At 38.5% G+C, this 21,028-nt stretch overlaps 1 protein-coding gene across 2 annotated transcripts; it reads right to left on the bottom strand.

Annotated features, from left to right (window-relative positions):
• Positions 1-3,728: 3,728 nt before the first annotated feature.
• On the bottom strand, positions 3,729-6,078 carry LOC143718477 (uncharacterized). 2 transcript variants are annotated; one of them, XM_077209540.1, is made up of 3 exons: positions 6,002-6,078; positions 5,262-5,409; positions 3,729-5,002 (listed from the first exon to the last, which is right to left on the bottom strand). In XM_077209540.1, the coding sequence occupies exons 2-3, from the start codon at positions 5,344-5,346 to the stop codon at positions 4,422-4,424; spliced, it is 666 nt and encodes a 221-aa protein (XP_077065655.1). In that variant the 5' UTR covers positions 5,347-5,409; positions 6,002-6,078; the 3' UTR covers positions 3,729-4,421. The 2 variants fall into 2 exon arrangements, with proteins under 2 accessions (XP_077065655.1, XP_077065653.1); XM_077209538.1 differs by having other exon boundaries at positions 5,737-6,053.
• Positions 6,079-21,028: the final 14,950 nt, after the last annotated feature.

The following is a 21,028-nucleotide window of genomic DNA, read 5'->3' as shown; positions in this document are numbered from 1 at the left end:
CAATGGTTTCATAGGGGCACTGCAAGAATCAGTCATAATACGCATTAAACTTTAGTTTACAAAGACGTGAAACTCACCGAGTGGTCTGGGGTGTTCACTGATATGCTCACACAAAAATCGCTGCAAAAGATGCTTTCCAACAGGTTTTATTGTAGTTTTTGTCCAACTCCATTCTTGTATTGGATGTTCTGTGAAGTCGGTTATTACTCCGCCGCCAGAGACAGAAATGGGGTTGTTTGTATTCTTCCTGTAGTCTTCTAGTTGTGGTATCGTAGGCTACGCTATCCAAACATTGGCAAAGGTGGATTATCGCCAGCAACTGGGCTGGAGTGTCTATTATTCAAGCTCTCAACGGAAGAATGTCCAGTTGTGAGGCGTTTGGAAAAATAGGTCCACAGTTTTACAACAAATGGTAAAACACCTTTTTCAAACAGGCCATTTTTCCTGCCGACCAAAATTTCGTTATTTCAAATGTAGGCGCGTGGTAAGCGTGCTCATAATCCGTCGGAGCCACCACAACATTGCCCAACATCAAATGGCAAACGTAATGCAAGCGGAACGAAACTGCTCGTTATTGTGTGGTTGACGGACCGTTTATCAGTTTGGACCAAAGCAGCGCGAGCCGATCTTGATAAAGCAACACTATTACTACACAGCGCTAATAAGAGATCAAGTAAAGGAAGAATTTGAATTCGCCACTGAAGTAATAACATTGCTGCGAGAACTAGTGAGAAACATTTACATTTCTCCGTTATTAACGGATCAAACAGAACTGACGTGGAAACCAGAAAGAAACATTGTGTCATGAATTAACTATCCAGTGTCCACAGATCAGCAACATTCACCATGGATTTACTGTAGTAACACTAACTGCAACCATGGAAGTTTGGCAGGAATAGTAGGCTATAATGCCTTCAAGTAACATTACGTCGGTCTTATTTTGACATTATGAATACAATTGCTGCCCTCAAACTAATCTGAACTAAAATATGTTTGTTTATAACTACTACAATATTACATTTAATTTTTTCCAAGGAGCTGTTTTGTTTTATATGCTCCTAAGAAGAGTCAATTATAGCTCCAGAATTGCTCAAAGTAAAACAAATATCATAATTTATGATGTTAGTTTTCATTTAAAAAAAGAATATCAAGGAAATTACCAAAAACCTAAAACCTTGTAAACAGTAAATTCTAACTACATAGGGCTATTTAGATAAACAATCTGGTGAGCATGTTGTTTTAGGCTAATACACCAACAGCAAATTTCTGTTTAATAAAGCGCTCAGAAATGTGTGAGGGCAATTGCTTTTCTCATTAAAGGCGCATCCTCTTTACAGCGGAGATGGAGATATGTTTGCAATCGACACTGATTAAAAAAAAACAGTTTATTAATAAACAATTAAAATGCCTCGTTATTTTTTCAAACATATTTATCATCATTAGCCTGCTTTCGCGGCCAGATTTATGCAAGTGATTCAGCGCAGGATTGGCTATATTCCTCCATGCACCCAGTATTTAAGCAGAAATTAATATAAACGTGTGATTAGTCGACTAATTATCTACCTGTCACTAGAAAAATCTTATTTTCAGTTATCATTAGAATTACATATAGGTGTTGAGTTTCACAATTGACCCTTCTCTAAGCCATGCCCGAAACCGCCACTGGCCAATCGTGTCTTAGCAACCATAACTAGGCGCGGGAGGTCTGGCAAGCTTTCGAGCGAGGGAAACATGCCGAAGCGTTGTGCGTATGGATTGTGCAAATCTGATACCCGGAATCCTAAAAGTTTAGACGGGGAGTGGAATTTTTTCCTTCCCGAAAATCTAAAAGCCAAGATGAGAAATGATGTGCGTGGATCCAGCAGTGTGAGAGACCCCATTCACAACTAAATATCGACAGGATTAACAAAAACACCTATTGCTTGGAAGTTGGAAATAATGACGGTTATTTGTTCATAATGCATATATTTTTACCTAGAATAAGACAATTAAACAATTAATTTAAAAAAAACTTTAAAATATATTTCAGCATTTCGTTAATCGACGGCCTACTAACAGTCACCCCTGACTGAGTAACTTTAACCCAATCCGATGTTAGTGTTATTCCACAAAATTTATGGATAAACTGTTTTATTTATAATTATTAGATTATTTTCACATTTCACTTACCCTGCTGTGCACGAACATAGCTGTTCCTCAATTTGTGTGTTTCCCATTTGAATGGGCAGCGTATGAGGAGCTGCTGCTTGCGCTGGGCTAGGCTTTAGATTAAATTTTTATGAAATTTTTCTCTAATCGGTTGCATATTATGTCGTGGATATATCCCTCGAATGCATACTGCAGTCCCTTTTGTCTTGCTCTCTCAGATATTTCACATGTTCGCCAAAAATTACTAATTATCTCATTGGGAATGTCTGACACCGGTGCATACACACTGTAATAGACGTGCCAGGCGCGAAAGCTTGACAGGCGTAGCAACAGTAACTAGGGAGGGCGGGGCTTAGCGAAGGGTCAATTCCAAGCACCACAGATGTGCTCGCCCCACAGTACCCACCGACGACTTTATTCTCCAAACATTTCGACTTTATTCTCAAAACATTTCGACTTTATTCTCCAAACATTTCGACTTTATTCTCCAAACATTTCGACTTTATTCTCCAAACATTTCGACTTTATTCTCGAAATGCTAGAATTTATTTTTTTAACAGATTTTTTTTTTTTAACGTTGCGGTTCAGGGCTTCCGTAGTAATGCCTTTTTAATTAGCTTACAAAAAAAAACATTAAAAGGCTACAATATGGACAAAATGCAGCTGTGAGAATGCTGACCTCGACTAGACCTAGTTCTCACATAGCACCCCTTGTCATGTGACTTGCGACGTCATCATCTGGATCAAGCAGCATATAAACTAAGCAAAGCTGTCAAGTTTTTATTATTAGCTTGATCTGACTGAGGCATCTACACAGCACTGTACTAAGGACTTTTGAGAATAATCTTCTTTGAAGGACAGTAGAAATGGCAGCCTCCTACAATTGGTTTTCAGGTGAGGATAACAGTCAACCAAGAAACCAAGGCTCGTCATTGCTTGTGAATAAATTGCACCAAGATGTGACCGAACGACATACAATATTCCACCCATTCGGACCCATCCTTTCTCTGCACGTGTGCAGAAATACAATAACCATCAGGTCTCGTAATTGTAGTTTTGTGACCTTTGAACATCACCGTGATTCAGAAAATGCACCTAGAGGGTTCTAAGCTAAGTCAAGGTCTAAGCTACATCATCGCTTCAGGTTGAATGATTCTCATTGCCTAAGAAATAGATAAATAGTAATTTTTCACACATAAACAGATAGACTGAAGCATATCTCCATCGATTATGAAGCTGACACTAGGACCCTGAAGTTAGGCAGATTTGGGTTGCTGGGCCAGTGTATATATAAAAATAATGCCAGTGGTTCCTTAACCTGTAACCAAGAAGACTAACACACACACACACACACACAGCTTTCCCAAGGTTGGATTTGGCCAGGCTCTACCTATAAATATTTGGAGTCTTCTCAAAACATCGAGATAATACATTCTTTCTCTCAAGTAGAGCTACACTTTAGTCTAAATGGAAAGAAAGGCTTTAACAAAGAGATGGTCCCTTAAACTATGACCCCTGTGACCATAGTTGTCAGAGTACCCTAGAAAAACAGATGTATGTATTGACACATGTAGAAGGCCTTTCTCAAAAAAATATCTTTAATATAGACATTAGAGTATACATGAAAAGAACATTTCAGTAATCACACTGGTAACTTCTATAACAAAGTAAAACCTCACAAGCCTAGAGAAGTCATTCAACTCATGTGATATTAAGAAGGGAAATTATTGATTAATGCCTTGATTACAATCACTCATTGCATATACATTGAAGCAGCAGTTTATTCCGAAATCCTCCCCGAGTGGCTTATAATAAGAGGACATGGCAACAATGCAATGCACTCACATCCTGCTTCTCTATTCCTTCTTTTTTGCAAATAATGAAACTATTGAAAAATCAGGGTGACAAGAAGATTTTCCAGAATAAAAAGCATTTATTATACTTCGATATGTTTTATAAGTATTTTATATTTGCATTTATTATACTTAAAAATATATAGCAAAGTTAAATTAAAAGACTCAAAGATTATTATTTTTACTACTATCAAGTACAGTAACTCAAGTACAGTAACAAAATATTTAATATAATATATTTACTTAACACATGGACGGGGCTTTACCCTTTTACAGCATCACAGAAGACAGCATTCCAGAACTGCTTGATTTGTGGCAGTTTCTGATTCTTGGGAAGCATAAAAAAGGAGTGGGTGGATTTTTACTTTTACAGAGTGGTTGTGTACACACTGTGGACACATACAAATGTTCAAATACAATTTAAAGTTGAATTTTGCATAACAAGTCCCCTTTAAGACTTACATGTTGATCAAAACTCTTTCCACACTGAGCACACGTGTCAGGCTTCTCTCCAAAATGTATTCTCTTGTGATTATTGAAGTTTCCCTTATGGTTGAAACATTTTCCACAATGATGGCATACGTAAGGCTTCTCTCCGGTGTGAACACTCATGTGACTTTTAAGAATCCCGTTTCTGGTAAAACTCTTTCCACACAGTTTGCAGGTGTACGGCTTTTCTCCCGTGTGAATTTTCATGTGCCTTATAAGGTTTCCTTTATGGGTGAAACCTATTTCACACTGTTGGCAGATGAAAGGCCTCTCTCCAGTGTGAACTCTCATGACTGCAAGGTTTTCATGTCCATTGAAACTCTCTGCACACTGAAAGAAGGTGAGAGAACTTCTAGCTCCTGTATTTTGAGCTCTTTCTCCTGAGGAAGTATTTTCAGTCTGTGGGCAACTAAAAGAGTTTTCTCCCGTTTTGAAATCATGATGTTTCTCATATTGTTCTTTTTCTACCCATTTATTCAGTACTTTACTCTCCTCTTTCAGCCTCATTAGGTCTAAGTTGAAATAAAAATGAAAGTTAACCCCAATTTAATGTCACAAAGTACCAAACATTAAAATATTTAGACATATAAAGCAGTGAATCAAGCAATAAATAAGTCATTATGTTAAAAACACCAGCATTTCTCCTGCTGAAACATGTAGCTTAATAGTCACTGCTGCTGTCTGCATTTGTTTAAAGAGCTTTGATTTGCAAATAAAACAGTAACTTTAATAAGGATCATGACAGAGTTTAGCTGTGAGAATGAAACCAACCTGTTTGTTCCTCGGTTTCTTCTTGTTTCACACTGAATGTTTCTTCAATCTTCATATCTTCACTTTCCTCTTTAATAAATGCCATCTTTGTAATAGTGAGTCACATAGATCTCACTCGCTTCTCCAGAGGTTTTTCTGTGTGTTTGTCCTGTTTAAAATGAGAATAATTAACAGAAAAAATAAATAAACCCACACTAAATTTCTGAGTGTCTCAATCAGCTCTAGTTCAGTAGTTCAGCTCACTGGTAAGAGATTCAGAGTTAATAGACTTATATCTCCTGATTAAGACTAAAAACACTCAAAAGTAGTGCTTTAAATTAATAAAACAATTTATATAGATCATTAATACTTAGGTATTTATGACTTATATGGTTTAGTAATGACCTGTAGATCACATTTAATCGATAAGACATTAATGAAAACATTTTTATTTGTTTGTTAAAGCTGTCATGACACATATTTGTTGTTCACTTACATTTATACTGTTTTGAACAGCACGTGTCGTCACGGTGTGGATGATTCCCGCGCTTCGAATCAATTAATTATTTTTCGAAGCATTTGGTTCAATTGCATCGATCTCCGTTTCTCTCATCGCTACTCGCCAATGTTTACTGATTCATGATGACAGGCAGCGAAATGAAACGCACTTTTCTAGTGTTCTCATTCTGTTACTGTACATCGTTTGTAAAACTTTAAACCGACAGAAACAGTTCATTCAACTTTTCATGCTTAAAACAAACCTTTGTTCAGTCTTATCACAACAGATGCAGGAGAGCGTCGCAGACTTATGACGTCAGATCAGTCACCACTCCAAAATAAAAGTCCTGTTCACACGCTCCTGTTCACAAGTGCATAGAAATTTACATAGAATTTCTGTCATCTCTTTTATTATTTGTTAATGTTTTCCTGAGTTGAATGTTTTGTTGAAAAGCATTTTATGAAAATTTTAAGAAAATACTAGAATCAGATTTTGTCTTAAAGGAAAATCTTTAATGTGTGGGGGAAGAAACCATTTTATACCAGAAATGATTTAGATTAAAATGCAAATAGTGCCAAATGTGATAAAAAAAAAAAAAGGAGTAAGAGTTTATAAAGCAGACTTCATACTTTATCATAATAATACTTGAAAATAGGTATTACAAAACAAGGTTCCGCTTTATAGATGGTTTAACTATAACATTATACTAATGTTAAAAAATGTTAGGTACAATGTACTTTTTGTGTTTATGTCGTATTGCAAAACAGTTCATTAAACAACAAATGATTATGATTTTTAATATCAGCATAAAGGCAGTGCTCAGAATAATTGTCACCAGATATCAGCACATTTGATCTTTTCCTATGTTTTGCGCTGCGCATATGTGGCACTGTTTCTTCCTGCCATAACAATAACCCAGGCCAGGATACTTATTGGGCATATTGTACCCCGTGTGCCTACTTAATAAATTTAGATAAGCTGTTTTGATTGGAATAATTTATTTGTCTTTGTGTCTCACCAAACACCATCTTTCCATCTTCCACACATACATTTTCCACAATTTCATACCTGTGGCCAGAGAATCATACCTTTTTGTCTGCCTCAGCAGTTTGTGAACTGAATGCTGAACATATATGTTGTCGGGGTGGAAAGTTAGTGTCTAAAGATTAGGATATCAATTGTCTGATGCAGTCGCTATGAGATTCAGTTTAACACAGAGAACGTAAACCTAAATTTTCTAAATCAAATAGATTAATATAATATTCATATAGACCTACAGTTGCAGTTGAGAGAGCCCGTTTTAAATTCTTTAATGCAATTTGTAATTCATTGTGCAAATTCAATAAGCACGTTACTCATAAGCTATTTAAAAGAAGATTGGAGATCTCCCCACAATCTTGGATCCATGGCCAAAAAGAAAAAAACATTTCCATCTCATACCCCCTCATACACAGCATGTGTGATTTCAAAAGTTTGGCATTTTAGATTTATTGTTTCTACTGAATCTAGTAAAGGAGTGACCAATATTGTTGCTTTTCTAGCCATAATTTCCTTTTCCTGAGAATTTTGCATAGTCAATCATCTATTTGTGCTTTTACCACTAGTTGGTTAATGTAATAACCCTCACTGCCAAATCCAGCCCCAGTTTTAACTGAGTCAAACTTGCTTTTCTGCTATTGAACTTCCTTTTCCTTTATTTGGATGCAGAGTAGGGCTGTACTGGTACATATTGAAAGCAGAGTGTTAGTTTCAGAGTGATAGTTTAAAGTCCCTGTAAAGGCAATTAAAAAAAAAATCTAAACACATTATAAATGTTAGAAATGTATTGCTAAAACATATTACAAAGACTGTGAAGTGTGAAGTACTGAATTGTGGAGTTAGACCGTTAAACAGTTTTTCACCATTGCTGTTTTCCAGGTTTTTTGGGCGGGGCTAAAACTGTGTCTCGATGACACACCGGAGCGCCTGAGCTCCTGGACACGCCCCTATTTGATGACGCATTGGAGCCACTGAGGCTGGCCGCTCCCCTAACAATATAGCACATTCACATCAGTTTGCCGCTCAATCGCGAGTTACGGTCAGTATTATTAGTTACTAGCCTACAGTTTGCTAGCTAACTATTCCTTCCGTAGTGATGTATGTCTCGAGGCCGGTCTTTTATGTGGTCTCGGTCTTGTCACGGCCTTGACAGTCTTTGGTCTTGGTCTTGTCTTGTCTCGGACCTCTCCGTCTTGTCTAGGTCTCGCTGTCTCAGACTGACATAGTGGGGATTTAGCAATACAATACTACAATATCCACGACGACACAACGTTCGATAATGCAACAGTATTTGAATTTTCGTGTGACTCGTTTCGCCTGTTTGAACAATGTATCTTTATGGTCCAGTGGTAGAATTTTCGCCAACCGTGTCAGAGGTTCTGGGTTCTAATCTGCACTCTATAGTTTTTTTTTTCTCGTATAGTTTTTTTTCTCATCAAAACCGATTATGTTCATCAGTGGTTGTATATCAAGCAGGGACACGTCTGTGTGCATTATGTTTTGTGATTTCACCAGAACGAATAGAGAGTACACTAGCAGGGTTGTGCCTGAATGCGTTCATTGAATGATAGTTCATGAACTCGTTCATATTTTGGGCGAACGTGAACTGAACGTACTGTATTACTGCCTGGTGAACGTTTCTGTGAACTCGTTCATTCCGGTGTCTGTGAACGGCGAGCGGCTCTCAGTTTAACTTCGTTCAATAGGGCGCCATATTTCTATAGAGCCTTCCAGGGGAAAACCCGGCTAAAACACACTGTAAACAGGCCTTAATATGTAGCGGAAAACACCCAATCTGGCAACACCAGCCACCAGCGTCGCACCGCCGCATGCGTGATCAAAAAAAAAATGCAGCAAGGAAGCGTTGTATGATCATTTATGACAAGGTCGCTGAGGATGGAAAAAATCTTACATTTCTGTTCAAACTCTGCCCGCTGATAAAATAACTGCCGCCTGTAGTTCTATATGGGCTGTGGCAATCATTTTGAAAAATAATAGCTTGCAGCAACATTATGGAAAAAAAGAACTATAAATGAACTAGTTCAAAATTTTAAAGTATGAACTGAACTGAACTAGTTTGTGAACTGAACTTTAAACTAGTTCATGTAGAAAGTGAACTATCCCAACACTGTACACTAGTCTGTTTTTTTTTCCCTCCGGCCTCGACTTGGTCTGTCTTGGTCTTGTCTTGGTCTCGATACCCTCTGGTCTTGGTAGTTTCTTGGTCTCGGTTTAGGCGGTCTTGACTACAAGTCTAGCCTTCCGTCACGGAAATGCGCACTACCTGGATGCGGTCACGTACAAAACAGATCGGTGTCCTTATTTAAATTTCCTAAAAACGATCACATCAACAAGAGGTGTATTCATTTTGTGAAGAGCCACCTTGATGGAGAGCTGAGGATCACCACAAACACCCGCCTCTGTAGTTATCGTTTTACACGGGATATTTTTATAAACTTTCGTCGGAGACAACTGGGATTCACTGATAATCCGCTATTACTGGTGAATGGGGCCGAACCGACTATCTCCCGCCTCGGCCTTCATCCTCCCGTCGTGCCGACAACTGGTGAGTGCTTCTCGCGAGTGGGCGTGGTTTCAGCGCAGCCAGCGGACACGTCCCCAGCGTTTGAGAGCAGAGATATGCTCATTTTTTCAAGATTTTGATAGCTTATTTAATGTACTTGCTTGCTTTTTTATCATTCAAATTTGGTTGGGTGGCTAATAACACATTTTTCTGTGGTGTGACAAACTCAAACACATACTTAATTTTGACTTTACAGGGACTTTAACAGAGGATACAAAGAACTGTTGTGAAACCAGTAAATAATCAAAAAGAATCAAGTTAATATGATCCTTAACAACATTTGATGTGGTCTCTGTAGTGATCACTGAAAATGCAGCAAGGGAGGGGATGGAAGTCTTTCTGTGTGGATCATTATTCAGTTGAAGTCGTTGGGCTGATACATTGGATCGTCAGGCTGTGATGGCACTCAAAGGCCTGGTGTTGTGGTGTATGGGATCCGTTGTTTCTCTCCTCCATCTGGCTTTTGATCCACACTGCCACTAAATTGCATAATGCATGGCAAAATTGTCCTTATGAAAAGTTATTTTTTTTGTTTTCTATTAAAAACATTGAACATGAATCTATCAATTTGCCACTTCTATAATTCAAAGTGACATCAAAGACCTCAAATCCCTTTACTCTAAGATTATACATGTCATAATCAGCTGCTGGGTCATTATTTAGTAGAACGAAATAATGACATGATGTTTCTCTTTTATTCACTCTGATAAGCAGTTTAAATCAGTGCAATTTTTTTTAAATGTAGATAGGGCCAAATACAAAAAACATATTAAACAGTCATCTGCTGTATGTATCTGTAACGGGGTTCAGATGTTATGGGAAGAAGAAGGCGGGAACCGGCAAACATTTAACATTTTTAATAATACAAATACAAAAACAAAAGAAACTGCGAGCAGCCCCTCACGGCCGACTGCTGGCAACACCGAACAGAAACAAAACATCAAATAAAACACAGGCCTGTCCTCTCTCGATCTCCTCTGTCGTCGCTCCCCCTTTATGCTTCCGCTCCTCCGTGAGAGATGCGAGACCGGTGTGTCTCGCAGGTGTCATTCATTACCAATCACGCCACCGGCCTCGCCCCGTTCTCTCACGTCCCTCGACCTCATCCTGCTCGCCACAGTATCATAGTGTTTTTAGCTAAAGCTAATTACAACACTTCCCTAGTAGGGCTTTTAGTTAAAAATAACTGACTGAGTGATGTTTTCCATTGCACTGTGAACAATTATTTTTTATGATTTATAACAACTTTTGATAAATAATTTGCCAAATCACAAATGTAAATAACTAGTGTCTTCATGTTATGTTTTTCGCTGAGGAAAACAATAGTGTAATGAGGGGTGATTCGTGAACGCAGCGAAAACTTGGTACCAGCAAGTGTCTGTTCGCAAGAAAAAGTGAGGGTACGCTACACACTTCAAGCCCTGAAACACCAAGGGGGTAATCCATCAGCCGGAAACTGAAGCCTACCTGGGGGCCGCCATTGTAGCAGACCATAACCTGCTGTTAGCATTCCACTGACTCCCATTAATTTTGGCGTCACTTTGACAGCAAATAACTTTACATCTGAGGCGTCCAAAGACTTCATTTGTCCATTGTCATGTTTCTTTAGAAATAAATAATGTATAAAAGGCTCCATTACTTTGTATCTTACGTTATGGCCCTGTAGAAGCCATTTTTGTAAAAATAGGCTAACGATTGCGTCATAACCACGCGACTCTCTGTCACACGGTAGAGAAATTACCGTATAGACAGGAGGAGAAGCTCGCAGGCAATCTTTTACTGTCTATGAGGCAATCCGGGGGACATGGAGCATTAAGTCAAGGGAGAGCCCATAGATAGAGAGTCCATAAAAGCAACGGGACAAAATATTTCAACAACGTTTTTGAGGAATTGGAAATTCCTCACATAATTTGGTATGTGGCAAGTGAATACATATTAAGTAACATTTATCCATGAACTTTAAATAATTTATCTACTTAATTAAATAATGAACTATGAGTAGCGGGGTATACCTATATTAACGGGGGGTGGGGAAATTATCAGGAAATTATGCAGGCAATGTAAGGAAGAAAAACCCATCTCAATGTCAATCGCAGTTAACGTTATTCCTTTATTTATTTACAGATCTACACTTGAAGATTAATGTGATCCCTTTCATCCTGGTGGGAAATGAAGGAGGTGGATTGGAATCCACTGCTGCTTCAATATGTAATGATAGGATTATAATTATAAAGGTATTAATCAAATTTTTTACCTTCTAAATATCAAATGAGTTGAATGACTTCTCTGGAGATTTTACTTTGTTATAGAAGTTACCAGTGTGATTACTGAAATATTCTTTTAATGTATTCTGTAATGTCAGTATTTGCTATCTGAATGCAGTAACAGTGCTTGCTTATTCAGCCCGGATTCCAGAAATAAAATAAGGACTTGTTTTGTGTTCGAGAAAGGTCTTCAACATGTTAAAACATATAGGGATCTATAGTTTAAGAGACCATTTCTCAGTTAAAGCCTATATTTTCCATTTAGACTAAAGTTTCGCTCTCCTTGAGAAAAAGAACGCATTAGCTTGATGTTTTGAGAGGACTCTGCCTTTTATAGTGAGAGCCTGGCCAAATCCAACCTTGGAAAAGCTGTGTGTCGGTGTGTGTGTTAGTCTTCTTGATTGCAGGTTAAGGAACCACTGGCATTATTGGAGATTGACTGAATTGTTGTTCGGGACAGGCTGGCGTCCAGCAACCCAAATCTGTGACCTGGAAGGTCATGACGTGCCTTACTTCAGGGTCTGAGTGTCAGCTGCATAATCCATGGAGATATGCTTCCTTCTATCTGTATATGTGGGGAAAATAACTGTTTATCTATTTCTTAGCCAATGAGAATCATTCAACCTGTAAGCAATGACGTAGCTTAGACCTTGGAAATGGTATAACTGCTGTGATCTTTGTAACTGTAAGCGGGGCGGCCTACGAACTCCTGTGTGAGTCTTGAAGCTGACTTCTGCTGATGAAACTGCAAACTATCTTCAGTAAATATTTTCTTTACTTTATTATAATTCTGACTCCGGGTCTTCATTCTTCATATCTGGTTCTGGGTCTTTGACTGTATACCCCTTACAGAAGCCATCTACAAAATGTCCTAGCCTACATAACCTAATGTGAAATGAAAAACGTTTTTGTTCAAGTGTTTTTGACCATGATTTATTAGCCAAAACTACATGATTTAACACCTAGCTCACAATTATTATATATTGGAATATTATATGGTCAAAAGTTTTACATGAAGAGATGAAATAATGTAGATCAATGAGCAATTTTAAGAGACTATTAAAAATGAATATATTGAATGGATACAAAAATGACTCGAGGGGATAGTATTTTATACTGACAGTATGGTTCTTGGGCTTATATACTAATAAGTCTGTTTTGGATGGGTTATTATTCGGTTTGATGTAGATAGAAGGAAATGAAGAAGTAAAAACAAAATTGTAAATGTGTGCGTTTATGCATGTACTGTATGTGTGCACTTGCGCCTATTTAAATCACTTTTAATAATTTTGGAAGATTGTGCTGAGATGTACAAATTATTTATCTGTTATTTTGATTGTATTATATATGTATGTGTGTGTGTATATATATATATATAATAAACATGTTCAAAATAAGCTAATATAATTAACTAAAATTACTAAGAACTGCAGATAGGCTACTCAAATGATTACAATCCAAAAGAAGGCTATATTTTAAAGTCGATTTTAGCTACTTCTTTTGTCAGACAAAACTTCTTTTGTCAGGCCTATAATGCTTTAATGTAAGATGTCATATTGTAATTATATAGTGTGAGATGTTATATTAATATTATTGTAATATATTAATATACATTATATTATGTTATTACTATACTATACGATTTGATTTCCAAAACACAAACACACACACACACACACATCAATGTGAGTTTACTCTGATGCGTCATTGACCGTTCGAGATTATCTTTCTTGCGCTTTATGATAACACCTGGCTAGTCAAAGCCCTTATTTCTGGAGAGCCGTGATACTTCAACCTTGGAAACTTCTGATCATCATTCAAGACAAGTAATGTGTTATAGGTGGTATTTTGTTAATTCAGTGTGTTAACTGTTTGTTGCCTTTTTTTTTCTCCGTGATTTCATCTTCCAATTAACTTGTTGCTAGCATATTGTCCCTCGTGGGAAAATGTCTTGCTGTGTAGCATACATGTGTTCTAAGAGGCAAGTCTCTTCTTCCGAGTTAAGCTTTTTCAGGTAAGTCCACTGTCTCCATCAGTATAATGCAAGATTATGATTATTTGAATCTTCATTATATAGGCCTAAGCAGAGGTGTAAAGAGTAACGTTACCTGCAAACCATAATTGAGTAAAAGTACAGTAAAAGTCTTAGAGTATCTGATTTCAACAGTATTTAAGTATTGTATTACTGTATTACTCGTACTAAATGTGGCTAAAAAAGATGCACGTAGTCCTCGACAGCTGAGAGACGTACAGGTGACTTAAGACATGCAGGTGAAAGAAACAATGTAAGATGAAATAATCATGTTTATTTTCTAAAATCAAAATAAATCTGAACACCTCAATATTGTAATAAATCAAAGTCGACGAAACAGCCTTAAACGTCTACAAACTCTCAGTTAAGCTCAAGTGCACAAAAAGGCTATAAACGAACATCCTTCAAAACGGCCTTGTCAATATAGAGGATATATAAAATAGTGTTAATTAAATTTAACTAGTCAAAGTCTACTTGCACTGGATGTGCTGGTTTCGGCCTCATCAGCAGCTGCAGTCATGACCTCATCTCCAAAATCAAACACCTGCGATTCAGAAACCAAGCACAAAAACTAAGGGTACTGCGTACAAATGCCTTCTAGTGAGACATCAAGTGAACAATGGAACAGGGAACTGTCTCATTAGAGATGGAACCAACATGTTGGCATTGACAGTTGGTCCAGCTTCTCGTCAATTTGATATCACACCATCACTCCCTCTGGATTTTGACCACGACTGCAGCATTCTACCTTATGTCGATTCAATATCCGAGTTCAAGGACGCCGCTATCCATTACATTGCTGGATTTGTGGTGAAAAAGATGGAGAAAATCTTGTGCATGCCCGGTTCTCTTGCACTGAGTTTCTGATTCCAGCATGCATACTTTCATTGCCCTGAAAAACATGGGAGGCTTACAGAATCCATCAACAAGCATTGTGAAGGTGTGTAAAGCCTCTGAAAGGTGCTTTCAAAGACTTCTGAACACCAGTGGAGGAAAGCTTTCTCAAGGAAAAGGAGTGACAGCTGCCATTATAATTCAGGGTCTCAGTGATTGTGCAGACAAGAATATTTTTTCAGAGTTGCGCAACCACATGTTTGAGACCAGTGTTGAGGACAATCATGTTCACACCTTGGTTGAGATGGCAGCCTCCATGTACTGCAAGATACGTCTTCATCATTTGGCAAGGCGAGAAACTGAGAAAGTAACAGGGGCTCTTGTGAGGAGGATGAACAAATGAATACTTTTCCATCACCAATAGTATGGTGTTTTTAGTGCACATCTTCCTCTTCGAATAATGTTTACAGCACTTTCTGTGTATCGCTCACACTTGCTTTGCTTAGAGCCCGCATCAACAGGGCATAAGCATTTGCTGTGAGAAACTGTCTTCACCTATGTTTATTTATCGCTCACACTTGCTTAAGCATAAGCATTTGCTGAATAAACCTGACTTTACAAACGTCCAGCTGTCACGCTTCTCACTTGCTGTGAGAAACCTGCCTTTACACGCACATGAGAAAAACCTGTCAGTAACGTATTTTTGTTCGCTGTTACTCATATGCTATCAACAAGTTACATGAAGTTTTACTGTTAAACTGTTATTTTTTGAGATTATACAGTATGTTCTGTTCAAATGTTACACTCAAATGTTCAGATGTTTCAGTGTTGTCTGTTTGTGGCGTCTGTTTGTTACGTTTGTCTTGTCCTGTCTACCCACTCTGAGCCTGCACCTTGACGTGGTGAGTGGGCTTCTAACTAAGCCAGGCTAGATGTTGAGAATTAAAGCTTTCTCTTTTTCAAAAATGCTGGTGGTTACTGTTTCCAAGTTTTTCCAGTAACAAACACTGCTAAGTATGAAAGAACTTTTAACTCAGATTGAGGACAATGAAGAGCAGCACACATACAAAGTTTAGTTATACTTAGTCACTTGGCTGTTAAGCCAAGTTAAGTTAGATAACTCAGACAACATCTGTAGTTTACTGTATTATATGCTTTTCTAGCCAACATGTTAACAGCCACCTATCAGACCAAAGCAATTAAGTGAGTTGAATTATTTTCTCATTGCTATTACAGGTGTAATAGATCCTGGTGAACTTCTACCGCTGCAGCATCGAGAGCATCCTCACCAATTGTGTCACAGTATGGTATGGCAACATCTATGCCTCTGACCAGAACACACTGCAGAGGGTGGTGAAAACTGCCCAATGCATCACTGCTTCCTCACACCCCTCCAGCAAGGCCATGCAATGCTTGAGTGAGGCGCACAGCATCACCAAAGACTGATCTCACCTCAACCAGACTGTTCACCCAGTCTTCACCCCATTCCCCCCCCAGGATGCGTTACAGGTGTCAATGCACCCAAACCAGCAGGTTCAGGGGAGCACACCGTCACCTCCTTGCCTGTGCCTGATGAGCTGAACCACGTCCATGGGGCTGCTTTGACAGGGGCAACAAGGAGGTAGCTATCAATGTTGTGCCATAAGTAATAAAATGAAAAGTAATAAACCATAAGTAATAAAACCACATGACATTTCTGTCAAAGTATGTCTCCTTGAAGTGTGCTTTCTGAGCTCTGGTTGCAGAAGTGTGTCTTAGTGTTATGCTTTGTTTTCCTTTTCTGGTTTATTTCGTTTGCAAATAGTTTGGTATTCTTTTGAATTTGTATTTTGGTTTCAGTTTATTTACTGTGATCATTGAATATACATTTGTTTCATTTAACTATTACTATGGTTGAGCTTTACAGCTGAATTTATTCTGTTATTTGTTTATAGTGTTCTTTAATTTGAGTTTGTTTGTTTTTTATTTTTATAAAAATGTTATTTTTATCAGACCCAGGTGGGACCGAGTAGTTGGTTGGTTCTTTCCTGGAACTTTATTTGAGTCATACTTTGTATTGTTAGATTGTTTTGCTTACATTTCGGCCTCATTTTAACGTGTGTGTGTCTCTCTCTTGTTGTCGGCAGGGTCTGGGCACCGGGGGCAGACGACTGACCTTCTTTGGGTGGTGCTATCCTTCACTGTGTCGTGCTTTTCACTGACATTAGTCGGTGTGTGTGCACTGCGATTTGAGTGATTTTCATTATTTAAGGGTGATCTATTCTATCTGAGACTGCCCCTGTTGGTAAGCCCCGGGTCTTTGGCCAGTGATAATTGAACCTACTAATGAGATGAGTGTGGCTGTCTGTTAATGCCTCTTTTTTTAAAACTGTCAATAAAATATTTTTGTACGATTACCTGTCTCTGGCTCAAATGGTGATTTGAACCTGTGCGTGCCTTTAGAGGGTGCGTTTAATTCCTTGGGTGAAATTCCCAAGGTGGCGTAGTCAGAAACTAATATCAACTTGAGTTTGCTGAGCACGTGTATAATTAGTGCCCCGCCTCACCCTATAACACTCGCTTTGCCACACTAAGAAACCGTTAAGGCTTGTTAAATACAATTTGAGGGTGATGCACGATACCCCCCTGCATTCCCAAGACAAAGGTAGCCATGACACTGTTAACCCATTTACGGGACTTGTCAATCTTTCCCGGAAGGCCCGATCTCCACCGACGTCTCTGGGTGATGTCAGACAGAACGATGATCATCTGAGGGAAACACCGATGGAGATGTTGCAGATCCTGCTTCATTGCTGCGACGAGATCGATGCTCTTCATGCATCGCGAGTCGTTCCCACCGCAGTGAATCAGCTGGACATCTGGGGCTGCTCTTCCTCTAAGGGACCAGTAAAAGAAAGGAAGGAGCCCGTGCCATTGAAGTCCACCTCAGCCAAACCAGTGAACCTTGGCCACTATATGGTCTCTCTGGCCCTCTCTTCCCCACGATGAATGTAACTGCTGCCCATGATCCAAATCACTGGACCCTTTTAATAGCATACAGCTATCACAATCAAAACATTGTTTTCTCAGTATCAGTAAACAGATTTTAACACACACAAGTAACTTGTTTGGGCCATTGATTTCTTTCTATCCGAACAAAACAAGAAAAAATGTCTATGCAGATATACAATAAAACACAAATAAATTGATCTTATCTCTTCATTGAAATAATAATATGACAATATAGGTATTACACAAGGTTCATTTATTACTTTATTCTCTCTTACGGTCAATGTGTTGCTTTCCATATTTTATACAATATTTCCAAATTATACTATAGCTACATGACTTACCTTAGTTGTAAGCCATAGTGCAACAGTGCAGCTTTAGTGCAGCTAAAAAGGTTAGTATTTGAACCTATGAGGAAAGAAAAATGAAAAGGGCAACCATTCGTTATTGATGTTAATTGGCCATCTATTATTTATATGTTATTTAACAGGCCAAAACAGATGCTTTTGTCAAAAGCGATTTACTGAACTTTTTATATGACTGATTCGTCCATTTCTCTTGCGATGTAGATAACAGTTAACGCCATTTTGTGGTTCTATTCGGCGACCATTAACATTATACAACATCATGTGCATCAAGTAATCATGTTAATTATATGCCCAGCAAGAATGCTATCTTTACCAATGCCTAATTTCACCGTGCTTAAATGACATTTAAAATATTCGCTCCCTGGGCGGTTAAATAAAATGACTCATTCAATTTACATTAACTTACATTCGACTTACATTAGCTGTTTAAGTTTAATTACTAATGTTAACTAGCATTTAGTTAGCAATAATTAGCCTGTGCCTAGTATGTTATCTCCTTACATATACCTATTGGGTATGAATTCATATCACAAGTTCTTGAATATCATTTTACATAACTTCTTAATATTATGCATTAACTTAATATGGCGTACTGGCATTCAATTTTAAAATAAATAAATACTACGAAAAATAACAATTAACAAACAATTAATCTGAATACTTGCCAAAAGTTGCCCCAGGTCATGCTCGCCGTCTCTGCAAGATTAGATGATTCAGATTTGTCTTGGCACAGCTACTAGAAGATTTACAACTGTCAGGCAGATCACTCACGTCACATCTAAATCGTCAAGCTTAGTTTGAGCCTGCGCAGTACCATCAGCAAGTGAGTGCATCTAATTGGCTTCACTTTTCTCCGTTGAAATCAAGGGAGTCACTGTGTCCATTTATTTTACCGTCTATGTGAAACACGCACATTACAACATTAGCAATATCTACCTGAGTTGCCGTAATGTGAAGTTTAGCACGTTTTCGAGCCCTTTCCCTGCGGCTGACTGATGCTTCTGTGATGTTCTGATGCTGCTGTCACTGAATGATGGGCGGTCGGTAGAGCCACAGAAATTAAACACAGACGGAGCAAACTTAAGAGTTTGATGGTGCGGCAAATGACTAAATTGCCAGACTCAAAGGTCTTTTACTTAATGTAATCTTCCTCCAAAAAATGTTCACTGTATACTCTGACATCAGCGTCCATCAAAGGGTTCTTCCTTTTCAGTGCCGCCAGTGAAGCAGTTATGTTCTCTGTTTTACTGGCAGTTTATGGAAATTAACTCTTTTGCTCTTTGCTTTAACGCTGTTAAAATAATTTCTACAACCAGGAGCTATATAGTGGTGCCCACCTTATGTCTTTTGATATGGCTTTCCAGTTTCCATCTTTAAATGCCTCTGTGTTTAACTTTCCCTGTAATTCCTACTATATATCTACACTCAAAAAAAAAATGCTGGGTTGTTTCTGTAAACAAATTGTTGGGTTGATTGTGCTGGGTTGTTTGGGGTACTGTAAACACATTCTTGAGTTGCTCATGCTGGGTCAAATGAGTTGTAAGGGGTCAATCACAAATAAACAGCTGGTTGGGTTATTTTGACCTAGCAACTGGTTTATTCGAGGAGCACGCCACTCGGAGCGGGCAGTGTTTTATGGTAAATTATTCTGAATGTTTACCTATATTTTTAACAAGTTGTGGTAACAGCAAGCTAATTTCACTATTTAATATAGTCTTTGATATGGAAGTGTGAGGGGTAATGTATTTATTCTGTGAAACATTAAATAGCCACAGCTAGTCGGATAGATTTTTTGACAAAATTGCTGCATCGTTAAATCCTTAATATACAGCAATGAAATATACAGTTTAAATGGTAAATTCATCACGTAATTATCGTATTCATAGTGGATGTTGCGTATTTAAAAGTGAAGAAAGCGGTTTGAATGAAATCCATACAAGCGCTATATGTTTTAGTCCCTCATAGGGCTCGCACGTAAAATCTGCGGGAAATTAGTTTAGGCTAATGTAGCTAGTGAGTTGTGAGTGGAAAGTCTCCTGGCATATTTCAGAAATACTCGTCAGAAAAGCGACTGGGGTAATTTCCAGCACAGTCTGCGTGTGTTTTCTGTAATGTCTGTCGGAACCAGGATCGTTTTTGCAACAAAAATAAAACTTTCAAGAGCTTGATAGTTGTTGTTTTTAATAAATGACGTGCAAGATTTACTTGAGGTACTAAGGGGGCTTTCACACTTGCACTTTTGGTGCGCACCCGGGTTCGAATGACGTCACAGTTCGGTTCGTTTGGATGATGTGAACGCTGTCTTCCAAACTCAAGTGCGCACCCGCGAACCGTACTCGAGTCCGCTTAAAAAGGTGGTCTGGGGTACGGTTCATGTGAACTCCAGTACGGTTCACTGCTGATATGAATGCAATCGAACCAAACCGCGGAAGTGAACCGCTATTGATGACGAATAATGTATAATGTGGTCGACAGGACAGTCGTCAGTGCGCGCGTGTGTGTGTGTATACACTTACCTTGACGAAAAGCGGGATTGACGCACTGCAAACAGAGAGATGATTTATGCTTGCCGCAAAAATTGTCTTCGGCTGACAGGCAGCTGCTTTGGAACAATTTTAATACTTTTGCGGCAGACAGACGCAAGCATGTTTCTATATCTTTTCTTTGAAAACAAAACCAAATGTTAAAAAAAAGAACAAATGTGAAGCGAGCAATTCTATCCATTTTGAAGCCTTTTCATTCATAGAGGCGCCGGTTACCAAGCAACACGATTATGCGCCAGCTGCAGCTTGATGACGCGTACCGCGGTTCGGATACTAATAATATAATGTGAACACAGTCCATCGGGGGCAGGGGGAGTGGGGAGCATTCGAACTCGGGTTCGGAACAGGCAATCGAATCAAGTGTGAAAGCGCCCTAAGACTCATTTAGTATTAAGACAGTGGTCATGTAAAATGATCTACTTGGTTACCAATGAACACCGGGGCAGAAAAGTCAGAAATGCTTAGAAATATGAATTCTTATATACAGCATACTATTTAAATGTTAATGCATTTTTATGTATGGTCAAATTGTTTAGCTGCTAAAGGGGATACAGCTTTGAAGGTCCTGCTAACTCTGCTTCCCCCATCCATCTACAGGAGAGGAGAAAAGGTCTTCAGACCCACCACAGAGGAGGCCC

This window comes from Siphateles boraxobius, unplaced genomic scaffold (assembly GCF_051911475.1).
Source record: "Siphateles boraxobius isolate OS27281-9 unplaced genomic scaffold, OSU_SipBor_1 61, whole genome shotgun sequence".
Lineage (NCBI taxonomy): Eukaryota > Metazoa > Chordata > Actinopteri > Cypriniformes > Leuciscidae > Siphateles > Siphateles boraxobius.
The sequence above is the reverse complement of the archived record's forward strand: the minus strand, read 5'-3'. Positions and strand labels throughout refer to the sequence as shown.

Coding starts and splice junctions, on each gene's coding strand:
- LOC143718477 (XM_077209540.1), bottom strand. CDS start 5,346: ATGGCATTTATTAAAGAGGAAAGTGAAGATATGAAGATTGAAGAAACA. Junction 5,003..5,261: donor AGAAACCGAGGAACAAACAG/GTTGGTTTCATT, acceptor ATTTCAACTTAG/ACCTAATGAGGCTGAAAGAG.